General features: G+C 51.4%; 1 protein-coding gene and 1 long non-coding RNA gene across 5 annotated transcripts; both read right to left on the bottom strand.

The window, feature by feature from the left end:
* Window positions 1–1,481: 1,481 nt before the first annotated feature.
* Window positions 1,482–5,462, bottom strand: LOC123080006 (uncharacterized). Of its 4 annotated transcripts, XR_006438180.1 has the most exons (8): window positions 4,851–5,462; window positions 4,608–4,772; window positions 4,189–4,337; window positions 3,795–3,887; window positions 3,241–3,656; window positions 2,704–2,779; window positions 2,216–2,549; window positions 1,483–1,781 (listed from the first exon to the last, which is right to left on the bottom strand). It is a non-coding gene; the product is annotated as an uncharacterized lncRNA (long non-coding RNA). The 4 variants fall into 4 exon arrangements; XR_006438181.1 differs by having other exon boundaries at window positions 1,482–1,781; window positions 2,216–2,779; window positions 4,882–5,462; XR_006438182.1 differs by having other exon boundaries at window positions 1,482–1,781; window positions 2,221–2,779.
* A 307-nt stretch (window positions 5,463–5,769) lies between these two features.
* Window positions 5,770–8,930, bottom strand: LOC123080005 (protein NRT1/ PTR FAMILY 8.2). The gene is made up of 4 exons (XM_044502860.1): window positions 8,466–8,930; window positions 8,237–8,357; window positions 7,397–8,132; window positions 5,770–6,715 (listed from the first exon to the last, which is right to left on the bottom strand). Exons 2-4 carry the CDS (start codon window positions 8,328–8,330, stop codon window positions 5,887–5,889), a joined length of 1,659 nt encoding a protein of 552 aa, XP_044358795.1. The 5' UTR covers window positions 8,331–8,357; window positions 8,466–8,930; the 3' UTR covers window positions 5,770–5,886.
* Window positions 8,931–18,475: the final 9,545 nt, after the last annotated feature.

Here is an 18,475-nt window from a genome sequence, read left to right on the forward strand (position 1 = left end):
GGTTATCTAAGCCGCTGGAAGTATCGAGAGTAATTCAAATTGTCTACAGCTTTATCATAAATGAGCCGGAGGATTTTACGGCGCGTGGTTTCTTTTGAGCTGGAAAATTTTACAGCGCGCGGCTTCTTTAAGCCGGAAATGTAAGCCGCCATGACTCAGCAGATGCAGTTTTTTACTAAGTGTGGTGAAAACAGGTTTCACACATCGCAGTAACTAATTTGGATCAAAATGGTCGACTAAAGAGGAAAGTTTCTAGACCTAAAACAGACGTAGAAGAAGTTCGCGGGTTCGAACGGAGCCTCTATGCAGTAAAAGGGGATCTATGTACATTGGGAATGGAAGTGAAACAACTACCGCAGTAGTTTTGTATAGTTTAAAGATCAAGGAAAGGTGATAGTAATAAAATCTACCAAGGGCTCGTGATGAACGGCGATGAACACGGGAAGAACAGGAAGGAACCCTAATGCAGATCTGTTCTACGGGGTAGCAAAGACTTACAGGTGCTGGAAAGATGCGGAGGTCGCCGCAGTTTATCTGGTCACGTCAGGTTGATGCAGCGGCCGGAGGCGGGGAAGACTCGGAGACCCGCGGCGGCGGCGGCAGTGGAGCTCGAGCGGCAACGCAGTGGCGACAGGAGGAAGAAGATGGAGGCGATGAGTGACCAGAGGCTGGTGGGCTGGGCTATTTATAAGGCGAGGCTCATAAGTGGGCGCGAGAAACGAGGAGGCCACGGCGTGGTTATCTCGCCATAAAAACGCCTCGATTTTCGGGACGGCAGTTAAAGATAAGATCCGTTGCGGATATGGTGGAGTAAAAAATGAACTTAATGGAAGATGACGTCATGACGGGTTACTCGGAATCCAGAAGATGACGTCACGACGGGTTATAGCCTTCACACAATTGTAAGCCGGAGATTTGCTGTTGAAAGGATTGAAGATTGACATGAGCCGGCTCAAATCAATCTGGGGCCTAATGTTGAGGATATAAACCTTAGAGTCACCCGCCCGGAGGGGCCGGGTTACTCATAATGGTCATCGCCTGAAGCCCGGCGCCAAGCTTGAAGACGGCGGGCCAAAGATGGGCTTAAGACCCGGAGATGGCTTAAGGCCCGTAGTTACAACCGCTATTATGGTAGAACTTGTAGTGTAAGGCAAGAATAGTTGAGAGTCCGAGCCGGACACTCTTATGAGCCGGCCGGGACTCTGAGAGCTGCGGGGCGTCAACCTCTCTATATAAAGGGACGACCCGGCGGCGGTTCAGGACAAGAAAGATTTCATCGAGAGCCAGGCATAGCAATCAAGCTCCCTGCTCATCGAAACCCTAAGCAATACCACCTCAACTGGACGTAGGCTTTTACCTTCACCGCAAGGGGCCGAACCAGTATAACCCTCGTGTTCCTTGTCCCGTTAACCCCTTTAAGCTTCCTAGCTGCGATGGCTCCACGACTAAGTCCTAGCACGAGGACATCTGCCGTGACAATTCCACGACAGTTGGGGTAAGAAGGTAGGGGTAAGAAGATAGTTTGAACGACAATATTCACAACAGATAAAAATGGTCTACTACAGAGCTTAATAGGGAATTGCATCAAACAGATCTTGGGCATTACTCTATGAGCACCAAAACCTGGATTTGCAAACACACAAGCAAAATAGTAGCAGCGTGTCCAAAAGGTTGCAAAGACAAGTGCATGAAGACAACTGCGGCGAGGTCTTGGCTAGTCCTTGCTGGCGTAGGTTATAAGGGCCTTTGCCAAAGCAGCGAGCGTCTATGTACAGAAGAACCTGATGCAAAAAAATGAAGGAAATTCATAAGATAGGCTGATTTAGCTGGGACCCACACGTATACAAATAAAAATGGGTAGTAACAGAAAGAATCATATATGTAGTGTATGAGTCATCGGTAGGAAATGTAGATCTCAGGAACGTATCAGCTAACAGAAAGACAAATGTGATGGCAACACAATGCATTTTGGAATAGCATCATGGTCAAATTAGTGAAAGATCTAGGGTATCACACATTATCAGAAAGCTTTTTAAAACACCTTGATCAGGAGGGCATAAATATAAGTTATCTGGCAGCAACTTAAAAGTGCATAAATAGTACTCAGCCATCAGCAAGCATTATGTTTATAAGATGCATGCAAATTTAATTGAAAAACATGAATTCTATAGAAGCAGAGACTGAGCTGAATGCATGGAAGAAAAATGTGGTTTACCGTACGTCCATGGTCATCTTAGGCGATAGATGAATTACTGCCTTGTTTTCTTTGCATTGCCAGCGTTCTTAGCACCAGCACTGCTCCTGAATGGTATGAACCAACACTATGAAACCCGTAGTCCCTGATAACAAACCCATAGCCCCCCTGCAGAAATTTTAGCAACGTCCTATCTGGAAGCAGGGACACACTATCCGTAGGAAGCTCAAGCTCAACACCAGCAATCACAGCCCCATCGTCGGCTATCTCACACATGTACAAAAGAGTAGGCAAAGGAACATGCGCCGCCAGGGTCTCCAAAATAGGAATCACAAAAGATACAGTAGGGCACATCCTGAGCAGAAGAAATAGTCCTTGAAAAGTAAGTTAACCAGCAAAGGCAAATGGAAAACAGCAACACGGACACAACGCCTAGTCAGTATGTGTACAACAAGTAACAGACAATTACAGAACAAGGTGATATAAGCAATCCACGGTAGTAAACAAACCTCGATACGAAGATCTTCACTCAAGCAGCTACCACCCACTATTCAGCAAAGCAATTGAAGACACTGACAAAAGGACCTGCAAATCAAAGTGCGCATGGGGACAATCTGTAAGATGCATGTACAAAAGAACCAAAAGAAAAATGCAGCAAGAGCATTCTAAATTCTAATAACCATTTGACAGCTCAACATAAGAAAACAGTCTGAAGGTTTTAATGGTATCTACTTCTTCCTAGAAGAACAAACAGAGGGCAACATTAAAAGCAACTACACATCCTATCTGTTTTTTTGACGCACCTAGACTCTTTCTTTACTTGCCACCCGTGCCAATACCAACAAGAAGCAAACAAAAGTTTCACCAGGCATTAGACTGCAAGCATCTAAACCAAAGTATCACCCCGTTTGATAGGCTAATAAGGCACATGCATGAGGCACCGTCTTGCAATGGCGCATCCGAGCTTAGCTAGAGACCGCATATGCAAACCGATTAACCAAGCAGAATAGAGAAGAGACGAATCAGAAGAGGACTTAGATGCTCACGATGTGGTCGAGGTGGCGTGCGTGATGAAGAGGTGGTCCTAGCGCACGGCGAAGAGCGGGCCGCGGCCGATGTCAAATGCGACGTTGAGGGACGGCACGGTGATGCAGGTCTCGTGCCCGCTCACCGAGATACCCTCGACGGCGTACCCCTCTGCCTCCACGTCCTTGCGCTGCACCTGGGCGCGCGCGGCGGTACTCCTCCTCGTCGGTGAGCGCCCGGTCGAGCACCGAGAGCAGCCCGCTCCCTTGTGCATCTGACACTTTCAACTCCTCAGCATCATCTGACTTCTCTTCCTTGGCATCAGTGTTCTCAGGGGCCTTCTCTTCACAAGCTTTCCCCGATTCCACCCCTTCCTTCTTGGCATTGTCGCTATTATCAACTTTGTCCCCACCATTTTGTTCTGTGTCACCATAAGCTAGAATTTTCTTCAGCTTAAAGGCAGAATCAGACCTTTTGGCTATCTATATAACCAAATATTGATGATTCACATGGTCAAGTCAAACTAAAGAAACTAAAAATAGCATGTTACATATTGTTAGTACAGAAAGTTTACCCTTCGTCATGACCATTCTTATTAGGGTGTGTATTAGGGTGCGACTTCTCATAAGCTTCTTTCTTAGCCTCCATTTCAGCATCAAATTCCTTCCTGTATTATGCCAACATTGGATAACACGTTATTGTTACATAGTTATAAATAAAGTCAGCAATGTGAAAACTACAGACACTGCATTCATGATTCTAAAATGTAAGAGGAAATGACGTAGCTATCAATCATCATGAGAAACAGTACAAAATCTTGCATCGAAGTATCTAACCAACATCAATTGATAAAGAAAGAGCATGTGAACAAATATATTGGGAATAAGCCCAAAGGATGAGAACATAAATTCTGTCACTGGTAAATGGTAAGCATGACAGAAAAGAACTTGAATCGGTAGTTAGCTTACTTTGTTTTTATTTCTAGATCCGCTCCTGCAAAACTAAGTTTGTTATTCATGATATTGTTAGCTTCAACTTCTTCCGAAAATTCGACCAAAGATGTGCCGGAGAACTGCCTCTTGTTAGAAACATGTTTTGGAAGCCTTACGATGTTAACCTGTGATGCACACAGTTCAGAAACAACATAGCACCATCAGCATTTATGTTACACGATTCATGTATTTATAGTGATGATGCGCCAACTTGCATGATTGTGAAATTATCATATCAATTGAATATCACATGCATAGTGCATCTAACTGAACATTTCCAGTTCAAAGTAACTGATAAATGTGTTACTGAAAGCTGAAGCAACACGCAATGTGCAATCTAGCGGTTCTAGCCTATCCTGTCAAGTCTGGTATTCAAGGTTATACAGATAACATACCTTGCCATACTGACCAAAGAAAGATTGAACATCTTCCAGCTTTACATTGTGAGGAATATGTGACACAGCAATTGACCTTGAGTCAATTTGCACTATAATCTCATCTGCCTTCAACAACTCATTAGCCCCAGGTAGCAAGCCGAACGATGAACAACCAGGACAACCCTGCATCAAGAAGAGAAAGAGAAGTGAGAACATGAGGGGTGGATGGAATCAGCCATAGCCAGAATTAAGCCCTCCCACCGGGATTCCAGATGCACTCCCAAGTCTTGACCTGCGACACGGTGGTCGTCGCGCCAATGCTCCCACTGCCAGGCTCCTGCACTCACCGGCGCCAACGCTCCCGCTGCCAGGCTCCTACACTCACTGGCGCTCGCTGCTGCCTGCATCGCTCGAGCCACCAGCAGGACGGCTTCGCGCGAGATGCAGGAGAGAGTACCTGAGAGAGAGAGAGAGAGAGAGAGAGAGCGCGCGCGCAGGGGTGAGCCGCAGCTCGGCGAGAGGAGGCGCGGAGACGGTCGGGCCCCTACTCCCTTCCTCCTCTCCGCCACCCATGGCTTTCCAGCACCAGTTGCAGCCTCCTCCATCTCCATGGCGTCGGCGGACGTATTTGCCTCTCCAACTCCAGATCAGGAAATTTGGAGGAAACGAGGAGATGAGAGGAGAGGTGGCGGCCGAGAGTGGTTGCGCCGAAATCCATGGGCTGACGGATGTGGCGGCTAGCGAGAGGGCGCGCCGGAGTAGGGGAGATGAGCGGCGGGGGAGGCCAGGGCGGCGGCGGCGACGAGCGAGAGGGTGATGGAGAGGGAGGAGGAGGCCGGGGGGTCGGGGGGACGCGGGTTAGGTCGCTCTCGCGCGGGGGCGGGCGACGGCTAGGGTTTCTCCATTGCAGCGGTGTGTTTTATACACCTGTACGTGAAATTACTAAAATGCCCTCGGCGGGGCATGGAATTTACAGGCGGTGGCACGAATACTGTTCATAGCATTTAAAGCCGACGTGGCCACCTTCGTTGTGACTACCACTTCTTGAGGGTTTATATGTTCAATTATGGTGTTTTAGGCCTAGGTTATTAGATCTGACTTGCCGTTGTTCAGGTTTTCGCCCGGTTTTCCTTTAATAAACCGAGCAGTTCGGGTCCTCGTGTCGTCTTCTTCTCATCAATGAATATAACAGCTCTCGTGTTATCGTTAAAAAAAAAGGTGGCTTTCCCAGTTACAACTTTATTGCATTAGGGAAGTACCCCTAGCATGTACGTTACTTTACGGCGATCTCCAAGGTTCAGTCAGCGGTCTTTTTGTAGCTATACCACCGTGCGACGAACAGGTACGCACCGAAGTTGCCGATGCAGAGCATGGCGAGCAGCCAGAAGAAGTAGTCTAGGTGGCCGTCGTTGATGTCGTCCGGGATCCACCCGGGCCGCCCGCCGCTCGTCGTCGCGCGCACCACGACGGCCACGAGCGCCGAGCTCGCGTAGTTGCCCAGCGCAAACGCCGCGCTGGCGAGCCCCGAGCAGACGCTCCGCATGGCGTCCGGCGCCTGGTCGTAGAAGAACTCCATCTGCCCGATGAACGTGAACACCTCGGCGGCGCCCACCACCACGTACTGCGGCACCTGCCAGAATATCGACATCGGCACGTACGCCGCGCCGTCCGCGTCGGTGTAGGTGCCGTGACGCGCGACGATGCGTCGCCGTGCGACCTCGAGCGTGCCGGCGGCGAGCATGGCGAGCGTGAGGATGACGAAGCCGACGCCCATGCGCGCCAGCTGCGTGAACCCGCGGCGGTGGCCCGTGAGGCGGCGCGCGAGCGGGACGACGGCGCGGTCGTAGAGCGGCACCCAGAGCATGACGCTGAGCGTGTCGAAGACGGTGAGCACGGCGGCGGGGACGCGGAAGCTGCCGACCCGCGGGTCCAGCGTGTCGCCCTGGAGGATGAAGGTGGTGGTCATCTGCGTGTAGGCGGCCGCGAAGATGATGCCGCACGCCCACACCGGCAGCAGCCGGAGCACGCACTTGAGCTCCTCCACCTGCGTCACCGTGCACAGCCGCCACGGGCTCGCCGGCCGCGCCTTGTCGCCCGCCGTCTCCACCGCCGCCTTGTCCAAGAACCTGAGTGATCGACAGCAACCGACCGACCGGTGCAACAGATTAATAATTTACTCACATGGCAGGCATGCACGCATCGTCAAGTTGAGTAAAAGATGCCATGACTAATGCACGCAAACGTCCAAACGGCAGCGTCCTGCATGAAATCCGGAGATTTTTCCTGTACGGCGTGTGGAAATGGCGTCCTGATAGAACCACGGTCGAAAGCAAAAGGAGGGAAAATGACGTGAAACGGAGCGGGCGTGCATGCGACAAGCTTCTTTTCTTTCCAGTACAATTATCTTCGGAGTGAAATGGAACGAACGTACGTAGCGTGCACCACAGAACGTGACAGTCTGACAGGCACGTTCTGCAGTTTTACTCGCCCGGCCCAGACAAGATACAGAAAAGCATCTCGCCAATTCAATCATCAAGATGCGCAAAATTTTGACGAAAATGAAAAGTTGCACATCTACAGATTAGCTACGTCTGGTCCTGTCCAGGCACTCCAAAGAAAGGTACGTACGTGGTGCCTTGACCCAGGTAAACAAACGGCATGGCTCAATCATAAGCGGAAGAATTTCTACGCTTCTTCTTTTCTTGGAAAACTTCACTTGACGGAGACCACTACTGGACGGTAAAGAGGAGCGGTGCAAGTGGAAGCAATGCCAGCGACGGCCGGGGCACGGGCACTGAGCCACTGACCTGAACTGGTCGGTGTGCGCGAGGCGGCGGCTCCCTAGTATCGCCGACATGCCGTCCTCGCCGTCAAGCTCGTGCAGCAGCGTGGCGTCGGCGGGCGGCTCCACGTCGCACTTCCTGGCGGCGGCGACCACCACCTGCGCGATCCTGGTGAGCGGGCTGCCGCCGGGGGGCTGGTGCCGGCGGTACGTGCCGGTGCCGGCCAGGAACAGCGCGACGGCGACCACGCTGAGCAGCGCCGGGATGCCGTAGCCGAGCCGCCAGCCGTGCGCGGACTGCACCCACACCAGCACGGTGCCGCCGACCAGCGACCCTACGTTGATGGAGAGGTAGAACCAGTTGAAGAAGGAGCTCTGCCGCCCGCGCTCCTCCTCGTCGGCCTCCACGTCGAACTGGTCGGCCCCGAACGACGACAGGACCGGCTGCAGCGCGCCGCCCAGCGCCACCAGGTACAGCCCCGCGTAGAACAACATCGCGCTCTCCAGCGCCGCGGACGCGCTCGCCGTCACCACCCCATACCCCGCGACTGAGATGAGGAGGAAGACGGTGATGGTCCAGTATCTGCCGAGGAAGGAGTCGGCGAGGAAGGCGGCGGCGAGCGGCGTGATGGAGGCGGTGCCCTGCCAGTTGGTGACGCTGTTGGCGGCGGCCTTGCTGCCGGAATGCAGCTGGACCTTGAGGTAGTTCACCAGGTTGGTCGACACGCCGAAGTAGGCCGTGTACTGGAAGCAGTTGTTCACTGCACGCGTGCATGCGTGATCGTTAATTAACAGGCCCACCGGCATCAAGCATAAGTGGATGCCACGACGGGCAACAACAAAACGAAAAGGTTGCATGCGTTACCGAGGAGAAGAGTGCAGCCCCATGAGCTCCGGCGGTCCTTCCGGTGATCATCGCCGCCGTGAGAGCCTTTCGATTCTACTTCTACAGCTTCCATCGTCCGAACAGTCCGGCCGGGTGAGATCTACACACACAGGAGCATGCAGAGCAAATGAAACCACTACACGTACAGTGTCTAAGATGGTTGAGAATTTAATCGAGATAATAAAAGGGTTAAAGAAAACATATATACCTTGGTGGCTTGATAACTCGACTTTTTCCTCTGCCTGCTGATCTGCTCGTCGACGACCTTCCTTTGCAGCTACACCTTACGTTCTCGATATTTATCTCGTCCCTTTCGCTCTTAGCGACGAGTTTGCGTTTGGCTAGCTGCTGCATATGGTGCCGCTGCCACTTGAGAGTTGAGAGTGAGAGCGCTGATGCTAATGGTGGAATGGGGACTGAACAATAATCGACAGCGGGGATAGGTTTACACTGGCGTATATAAGGGTGCCAATTGGAGTGCATGACTGCGAATGCACAAATCTGCCTTGGTGTTAATTAACATGATGGCATCTTACATGTACTCCCTCTGTACCGAAATATCAAGCGTTTTTGTAGTTCAAATTGAATTGCAAAGACGTCGTATATTTTGGTACAGTCTAACTAGGCCGGCTGGCTAGAGTAATAATACTCCTAGGATAGAATGTGTCTATGGAACGTCATGAGTAAATGGCCTTGGTGGTCACATAATTTGTGCAGTGGGTGCGATTTTAGTCACACTACTTGCAAATCGGAAAAGCCGGTCACACAACTTGCATTTTCGGGTGCACATTGGTCAAAACCGACCAACTCCGTTAGTCTTTTTTGTAACAAACCTCCTTAACTGTTTGATATGGATTTTCCTTGCAAAAAACACCACGGTGAAAGCACACAGCGGGATAGGTTTACAATGACGTGTATAAGGGTGCCAATTGAAGTGCATGGCTGCGAATGCACAAATCTGTCTTGGTGTTAATTACATGATGGCATCTTACACGTAACAGTCAAATTGGACCGGCTGGCACGAGTAATACTCCTCGGACAGAATGTGTTAATGGAATGCCTTTGTCTCAGCCGACTACTCAATTGAGAACTGATCAATGTACAGGTTTATTCATACAAATCCAAGAAAAATCTTCAGTGTGTTATAAAAAGTTGTTGATCTAATAAAAAAATGAAGAAACCCTAATATCTGGCGAACGTTTATTGGAGGGTTTGGCACTTGCGCGTTTTAGATGGCAAGTTTAGTGTTGCACGGGGTTCACAGTTTCAGAAACGCATGCCAACTTCTGCAAAGAAGAAAAAAAATGTGGCAAAGAACAACAGGATTCGCCCCTACACCCTCTATAAACAGTAAATTAAAGAAAAACAAAGAACAAATTCAAAAAATCTGAAACTTTGTAACATCAAACATGATCAAACTTTTTAGGTTCTTGCAAGTTTTCATGCCAAAAAAAACATTTGAGAAGCTCTACACAAGAAAAAGATTTCAATGCTTGAAATTTTGAGTACTCTTAGCACTAAAATCTGAAACTCATGATATTCGAGGAGCTCTACATGATATTTTGTTATGAAAACTTGCAAGAACCTACCTTGTTTGACCATATTTGATGTTGCAAAGTTTCAGAATTTTGATCTGGTGGAAAAAATGTAATGTTATTGCAGTTGAGTGAGGATTATTCTGTCGATTTACAGTGTTTGTTGGTGCTGGTTACAAAAAATGTTCGGCATGATGTAGTGATTTCTTCGTCTGATGCGGAAAATTCTACCGTTTGTTCGCGGAGCTTACGAAATTACAAACTCTGCATTGTTCTCACTACCAGATCGACTGTGGACTGAGATTTAAGTAATCCTCAGGCGGCTATACTGAGAATTTGCAAATTTGATGTGCGTATGCATGTCACATTGGTCGCCAGGAAAATGTATATGTAGGCCCGTGTTCGAGAAGGATGGCGCCTGTATTTTAAATCGCGTGAAAGAATGCACGGGTCGTTCTCACCGTTTGCATTCGTGGTGATCTAGCTAGCTTGGCTAGACTTGACCTGGATGCACTCGATCCGAGCGAGACCTAGTGTAGTGGCTTGTGACGATCCATCTCTCCCATGACACTTCAGAGACTGCTCCTTATCTGATCTCAATCCAGCTTTGCTACGTACCACTCACAAGTCGCAAGCTAGGAGTACTGTACTAGTACTACCAGAAGACTTGCACATTTCACAAGCACATCTTCATCCCACAGAGCTGCGTGGACACGATGGAGCTGTTTGGTTCCCGGCCACAGTTTGCCAAGTCAAAATTTGGTAGTCATAGTTTAGTTGGCATGTGTTTGATTTTTGTCACACTTTGGCTTGCCACACTTTATTGCCCCTATGGCCCATTTGTCATAGGGACAATTTTTTTGCCAACTTTTGCCAAAGTTTGGCGTCCAATTTCTCACAGATTTTTGTCATACTTGTGTGGCTGGCCACACTTTGGCTTGGCCACGCTAATCTCCAACCAAACAGACGCGTTGTGTTTTCGCCCGCCCATGGCATGTACAGTAATGCTATTTTTGCAGTGCCACACTATGATAAATGTTAGAGACGGAGGAAGGAGAAATCACAAGAAAATATGTTTGATTTCTCTTAATTAAAAGATGATCCTTTAGCAACAATATCTCTCATTGCAAGTCCTGTAAAAAATATATCTCTCACCATATATTAGAAATATCTAGTTACTAAAGATAAGACTAAAAATAACATACTGTACATCATTTTTCTATTGACTTTTCTGCGTAGATTATTTGACAGACCTGAAAAAGACTATCAATAAATGTTTTTATTGTGTTTGGTAGCACCCCTGTTTATGCAACACACACTTGGGCTTTAGCAAGTATTTAACGAGAAAACTACCATATTTGGGGTTTGTGTCCCACAGCACCCCTGTTCATTAACAGTGACTGAAAAAATACCAAATTTACTTTATATTTTTGCAAAAAACTACCAAGTTTGGATGATGATCGTTTTGATGATTTTAAACCAGTTTATGACAGGTGTGACCCGCATATCAGACTGACTATTATATTTGACCATTATGACCGGAGGGCCCTAGATGCCAGCATTCTCTTACTCCTCTGTGTACTTCACTCAACTCTCTCAGGCATTCTGTCGAACACCTCACGGGCGCAAGGTCCATGACCAATGACCAATGGCCGAGAGCGCCCGTGTCAGCGTGCGGCGGCCAACTCCTGGTCCAGGCTCGCCGTGTTGCTTGCACTCCCGCGGGGGGCAGCCAGAGATGGGGATCAACTAGAGGTGGCCGCGAGGACCATGTGCCTCCATCGCCGTCGGGAGACACGCCGCGGGTGGCCATGGGCCGCGCATGGAAAGGAGGGGGTCACACCCCGCGTCGCGCCGCCCGCCCCTGTCCCGGCTCCTCCACGCAGCACCTCTAGAACATAACCGCGGTTTCGAAATTTCTGTGGCAGCGTTGGGTCTGATAACACGGCACGGCGCAAGCACGAGTTGCTCGATCGATCGGACGACGTATCATGCGCGCCGATCGGCGCCATGCCATGCCTTCTTTCTTCAGTCGGTCAGCGAGATTCGGGGCTGACAGACACGAGACGGGGAGGACTGGCGTGGACACGAATGCATCTTCATACGCTAGCGATTCTGCCTGTTTAACTAATCGATCACCAGTCACGGCCATGGTGATGGTAGGGTAGGCGGCGAGAGCAATTATTTGGGGCCTCGGCATGGGCCCCGAGGCGGCTGGTGACCCACGACTTCACTCACCAAGTGAAGTGCCGCTGCTGTTCACCCAGCAGAGCAGCTCCTGCATGCTGCTTTTCCAACTCTTCTCTTCGTGATAACGTTTTGTCTCCTTGCTCATCATGCATACCACCACTTTAGTCCGGTCTGATGTGCTTTGCTAGGCGCGCACATGGACCTATTTCAGCATTGTTGGTGCCATGCTAATCAATGTACTGTGCACGCCAGGTCCATGTCGATAGAGGAGCAATCCTGAAATGCACGTGCCGCCTTTGCCCAGCATGTTTTTTAACAGCAAATCCAAAGGGCGACCCATTTCGTCCGCCGCCGTTCGTTTGGGTCGGCGCGGACAAAATTGGCGGCCCAACGCGCCGACCACAGCGAGATGGGGCTCTTCTCCGGCGCCGGCAGCAGCAGGGTCAAGGGCAAGGCCCCCGCCACCCCTTTTCCCGCAGAGTTTCTCCCGCCTCCGCCGGTGCCTTGCCGGCGGAGGCAGCGCGTGAACGTGCCAGTGCACCAGGTGGAGTGGCACTGGCGGCACCGCCAGCCTCTACCGTACCCCGACGTGACCCTGCCGCACGACTGGCATCTGGATCCAGATAGGATCCCAGTGCCGGCGGCGCCGCGGACGGCTAGGGCTCACGCGGAGGAGGTGCGGCGCCGGCGGGCGCTGCTGACGCCGGAGCAGCGCCGCGAGGCCGCCTACGCATCCGACTCGCCCAGCTGGGCGAGCTGGTACGCCTTCGAGCACGAGGAGGCGAGGCGACGGGGCATGCGCGAGGTCGACCGGAGCGAGCCGCCGCCGCCGCTCATCGTCCGCGAGGAGGACCAAGCGGCCGAGGACGCTTACCAGGCAGCCCTTGCGGCCGTCTACCGGGAGAGCGAGGAGGACAAGCGGCGCAGGGCGGAGGCGGGGGAGGAAGAGGAGGCTCGCTACGAGGCGGCAATGGCGCAAGCACTTGCCCTCTCCACGGCAGGCGACTGCGTGCTGCCGCCGGTGGCCCCGCCGTCCCCTCCCCGATGCCTCGTCAAGCCGGAGAAGCAGCCGGAGGCCGAGCCAGAGCCGTCCCCCATCGAGCGCTACTCCTGGACGGGAGTAGTGCGCGAGTGGGTACGCGCGCTGCCGGTCTGGATGGGGGCGACTGTTGGGGAACGTAGTAATTTCAAATTTTTCCTACGCACACGCAAGATCATGGTGATGCATAGCAACGAGAGGGGAGAGTGTGTCCACGTACCCTCGTAGACCGAAAGCGGAAGCGTTAGCATAACGCGGTTGATGTAGTCGTACGTCTTCACGATCCGACCGCTCAAGTACCGAACACACGGCACCTCCGAGTTCAGCACACGTTCAGCCCGATGACGTCCCTCGAACTCCGATCCAGCCGAGTGTTGAGGGAGAGTTTCGTCAGCACGACTGCGTGGTGACGATGATGATGTTCTACCGATGCAGGGCTTCGCCTAAGCACCGCTACGATATTATCGAGGTGGACTATGGTGGAGGGGGCACCGCACACGGCTAAAAGATCAATGATCAATTGTTGTGTCTATGGGGTGCCCCCTGCCCCCGTATATAAAGGAGCAAGGGGGGAGAGGTGGCCGACCAGGAGAAGGGCGCGCTAGGAGGAGTCCTACTCCCACCGAGGATTCCCTTCCTTCCTTGTTGGATTAGGAGAAGGGGGAAAGAGGAGAAGGAGAAGAAGGAAAGGGCCCCCCTCCTTGTCCAATTCGGACTAGAGGGGGAGGGGGCGTGCGGCCTGTCCTGGCCGCCCCTCCTCTTCTCCACTAAGGCCCATGTAGGCCCATTAATCCCCCGGGGGGGTTCCGGTAACCCCCCGGTACTCCGGTATATATCCGATAACCCCCGAAACCATTCCGGTGTCCGAATATAGTCGTCCAATATATCAATCTTCATGTCTCTACCATTTCGAGACTCCTCGTCATGTCCGTGATCACATCCGGGATTCCGAACTACCTTCGGTAAATCAAAACATATAAACTCACAATATAACTGTCATCGAAACTTTAAGCGTGCGGACCCTACGGGTTCGAGAACTATGTAGACATGACCGAGACACGTCTCCGGTCTATAACCAATAGCGGAACCTGGATGCTCATATTGGCTCCCACATATTCTACGAAGATCTTTATCGGTCAAACCGCATAACAACATACGTTGTTCCCTTTGTCATCGGTATGTTACTTGCCCGAGATTCGATCGTCGATATCTCAATACCTAGTTCAATCTCGTTACCGGCAAGTCTCTTTACTCGTTCCGTAATACATCATCCCGCAACTAACTCATTAGTTACAATGCTTGCAAGGCTTATAGTGATGTGCATTACTAAGTGGGCCCAGAGATACCTCTCCAACAATCGGAGTGACAAATTCTAATCTCGAAATACGCCAACCCAACAAGTACCTTCGGAGACACCTGTAGAGCACCTTCATAATCACCCAGTTACGTTGTGACGTTTGGTAGCTGATAACCCACAAGTATAGGGGATCGCAACAGTTTTCGAGGGTAGAGTATTCAACCCAAATTTATTGATTCGACACAAGGGGAGCCAAAGAATATTCTCAAGTATTAGCAACTGAGTTGTCAATTCAGCCACACCTAGATAACTTAGTATCTGCAGCAAAGTATTTAGTAGCAAAGTAATATGATAGTAGTGGTAACGGTAACAAAAGTAATATTTTTGGTGTTTTGTAGTGATTGTAATAGTAGCAACGGAAAAGTAAATAAGCGAAGAACAATATGTGAAAAGCTCGTAGGCATTGGATCGGTGATGGAGAATTATGCCAGATGCGGTTCATCATGTAACAATCATAACATAGGGTGACACAGAACTAGCTCCAATTCATCAATGTAATGTAGGCATGTATTCCGAATATAGTCATACGAGCTTATGGAAAAGAACTTGCATGACATCTTTTGTCCTACCCTCCCGTGGCAGCGGGGTCCTAGCAGAAACTAAGGGATATTAAGACCTCCTTTTAATAGAGTACCGGAACAAAGCATTAGCACATAGTGAATACATGAACTCCTCAAACTATGGTCATCACCGGGAGTGGTCCCGATTATTGTCACTTCAGGGTTGCCGGATCATAACACATAGTAGGTAACTATAGACACTACAAAAAAAAGACACATCCGTGACATTTTGGGCCGAACGAATTTTTTTCTGTCATACATATGACACTTCTATGACGATAATTGTGACAAAACCCGGTATCATCATAGATGTGGTGGGCTCCTACTTCTATGACAAAAAATCATGACAGAAAATGAGCTTTTCGTCCTGGGCGTGCCGAAGACGCAGCTGCATGACATTCTTTGGGCCGTCCATGACGGAAAAAACCGTGGTAGAAGCGAGGGCGAGGAAAATTTCGGGGAGTTCTCGGTTACGGTGGGAGGTCGAGGGCCGAGCGATGCGCGTTTCTCTCGTACACGTACCCGCGTGTGTGCGAGGCGTTGGCTCTAACTGAACCCGAGCGAGGCGTTGGGCTCTAACTGAACCCGAGCGATTGCACTGCTGGCTACGCGTTACTGAACCCGAGCGATCGATCGATGGTTGTTAACTGAACCCGATCGAGCGATTCCTTCGCTATTGCTGCTAACCGAAGCCGATCGATGCTGCCTCTGGGATGAACAGTGAGCGTTGCGGGGGGGGGGGGGTTGGATGAACAGTGAGCGGTGGCGTTGCCTCTGGATGAACAGGACCCCATGGTGTGGAGGGCTGGATGAACAGTAGACGGTGGAGGGGTGCCCGTGGAGGGGTGGTTGAACAGGACCCCGTGGTGTGGAGGGCTGGATGAACAGTAGACGGTGGAGGGGTGCCCATGGAGGGGTGGTTGAACAGTAGCCGGTGGAGTAGCGCGCGGTGGAGGCTGGATGAACAGGAGCCCGTGGAGGCTGGAGGAGGTCGACGGTGGAGATGAACAATATCCCGAGGAGTCCCGTTTTGCGGTACGCCACACCCCTCCCGATGAACAGGACCCCCGTTTCGACCGTAGGAGGTCCGTTTCATCTGTTTTGCGGTACGCCACACCCCTCCCGATCAACAGGACCCCCGTTTCGACCGTAGGAGGTCCGTTTCGTCCGTTTTGCGGTACGCCACACCCCTCCCGATGAACAGGATCCCGTTTCGAACGTGGCAGGTTGAACACAAGGCCGTTTCCTCCGTTCTGCGGTACGCCAGGCCTCGTTTCCATCGACTGTTCCATCCAAGCCCTCCCGATGAACACGACCACGCATTCCATTCCGACGCAGCCGGTTGGCTCCCACACGTTCCGTTGCCTCCCGATGAACACGACGCATTCCGTTGCCTCCCCATGAACACGACGCATTCCGTTGCCACCCCATGAACACGACGACGACGCTGTTTCTCCGTTCCGACCCAGCCATGTCAACGAGCCCTCGCCGTACGTATGCGCGAGTAGGCGTTCGAGACCCCGCCCGTATGTACACATACGTGGCCGTATTTTCTTTCTTGCACCCTGGCCGCTGTACGTACGTGTACATGCTACGTGCGCGCCTCTACTACGACACGTGCGCGCCTCTACATCCACCAGTATATACGTACGTACACATTCGCGACCAGAATGACAACGCTACGTACGCTTCGACCAGGTGGGTCCCGACTGTTAGGCACTTCCTTGCGTGCGAAGATGTAGCTGGTGGGTCCCAGCAGTCAGGGGGCGAATCGTTTTTTTGCCTGGACGCACTTCCTTGCGTGCGAAGGTGTAGCTGGTGGGTCCCAGCAGTTAGGGGGAAACGTTTTTTTCACGAAATACGGTGGCCCGTCCGGTGGGTCCCCGCTGTCAGGTGGAGGAATAATTATTTTGCGCGTAATAAGGAGGCACTTCCTTGCTGCGGCCGTGGACCCAGCTGTCGGCGTCTCCACGCACAGTACTCTTCCGATTGAAGTCGGTCGTTGACCACATTGACCACGCCGCGCCGAGAGCACCACGGCGGTGGACGACGGCGAGGCCTAGGAAGGGGACGACACGAAGGCAGGGAAGACTCGGCAGTTGTTTCCCACGCGGAGGGGAGTACGATTGTACGAGGGTTTACTGGTTCGTCTGCCGTCGCCGGAGAATAACAGTAGGTGTGGGTGAGTAGAGGGATGGCTAGGCCAGCGATGGGAGTACGGTGGGGCGGTGAGGCCTGCGCGGCAGCACAGCCGGCCGCAGGGTGGAGGGAGCAGGCAGTCCCGCCGGCGCTTGTTTGAGCGGCTGGAGCAGGAAGAGCAGAGATTGAAGAAGCACGACGGCCGTTGGATGGACATCCAACAGTCAGTGCTTGTGCGTCAACCTTTTTTTAGGAAAGTCTCAAATCTGTGGAAAACAGCATACAGCCCATCTGCCATTATTTCTAATAATTTACAACCCATTTGCTAATTCTTAAGGGTTTTTTGGAGCCCATATTCTTTTTGTTAGCATTACAGCCCATATTGTGGCCACGGTTAAAAAATTATACGAAATTTTGCATATTTCGGTGCGGTCCGAACTGTTTTTAATCCCGAAATTTTGACTCACATTCAAACTGATTTTAAAAATAAATGTATATCAATATAAAATCCAACAAATTCTCCACGCATAAAAATTAATGTAATTTAAAATCTTGAAATGAAAAAAAAAGATATTTGAAACTAATAACCGGTTTGATGTGTTTTAAAAATGTACAGCCCATTTCTCATTACTGATGGGCCATTTTCTCGGCCAGCCGAATGCAGCTCTCCTCGTCTTGAAAGATTTGCAGCCCAACAGGCCTGACAAAGCGACTTACTTGGCAAATCACAAAAAAACTGGGCTGTGGCCGTGGACCCAGCTGTCAGCCTCTCCATGTACAGTACTCTTCCGATGGAAGTCGTTCCTTGACCACGTTGACCACGCCGCGCAGAGAGCACCACGGCGGTGGACGACGGCGAGGCCTAGGAAGGGATGACGCGGAGCCGGGGAAGACGCGACAGTGGAAGCCCGCGCGGAGAGGAGTACGAGGGTTCACTGGTTTGGCTGCGGTGTGAGGTTGCCGTCGCCGCAGGGCCTGGCCAGCGGTGGGAATAGTAGGGGGCGGTGAGGCTTCTGCGGCAGCACAGCCGGCCACGGGAGGCAGGAGCATGCGGCACGACCGGCGCTGCTTTGGGCGGCTGGAGCAAGAAGACCAGAGGTTGAAGAAGCACTACGGCCGTTGGATGGACATCGTACGGTCACTGGAGCTAGAATCATTCATATTGACTAAGTTGACAAAGCCCTTCGTCCCCATCAACTTAGTAGGCCCACAAGTCAGCCTCCCACCAAGGTGGGTCCCAGCTAGCCGGGGGAGTATTCATTTTTGTGTGCGTAATAACGAGGCACTTCCGGTGGGTCCGAGCTGACAGCGGGGGGAACATTATTTTTGCGAAATACGGTGGCCCGTCCGGTGGGTTCCCGCTGTCAGGTGGAGGAATAATTATTTTCCGCGTAATAA

The sequence above is a fragment of the Triticum aestivum genome, chromosome 3D (genome assembly GCF_018294505.1).
Source record: "Triticum aestivum cultivar Chinese Spring chromosome 3D, IWGSC CS RefSeq v2.1, whole genome shotgun sequence".
Classification (NCBI taxonomy): domain Eukaryota; kingdom Viridiplantae; phylum Streptophyta; class Magnoliopsida; order Poales; family Poaceae; genus Triticum; species Triticum aestivum.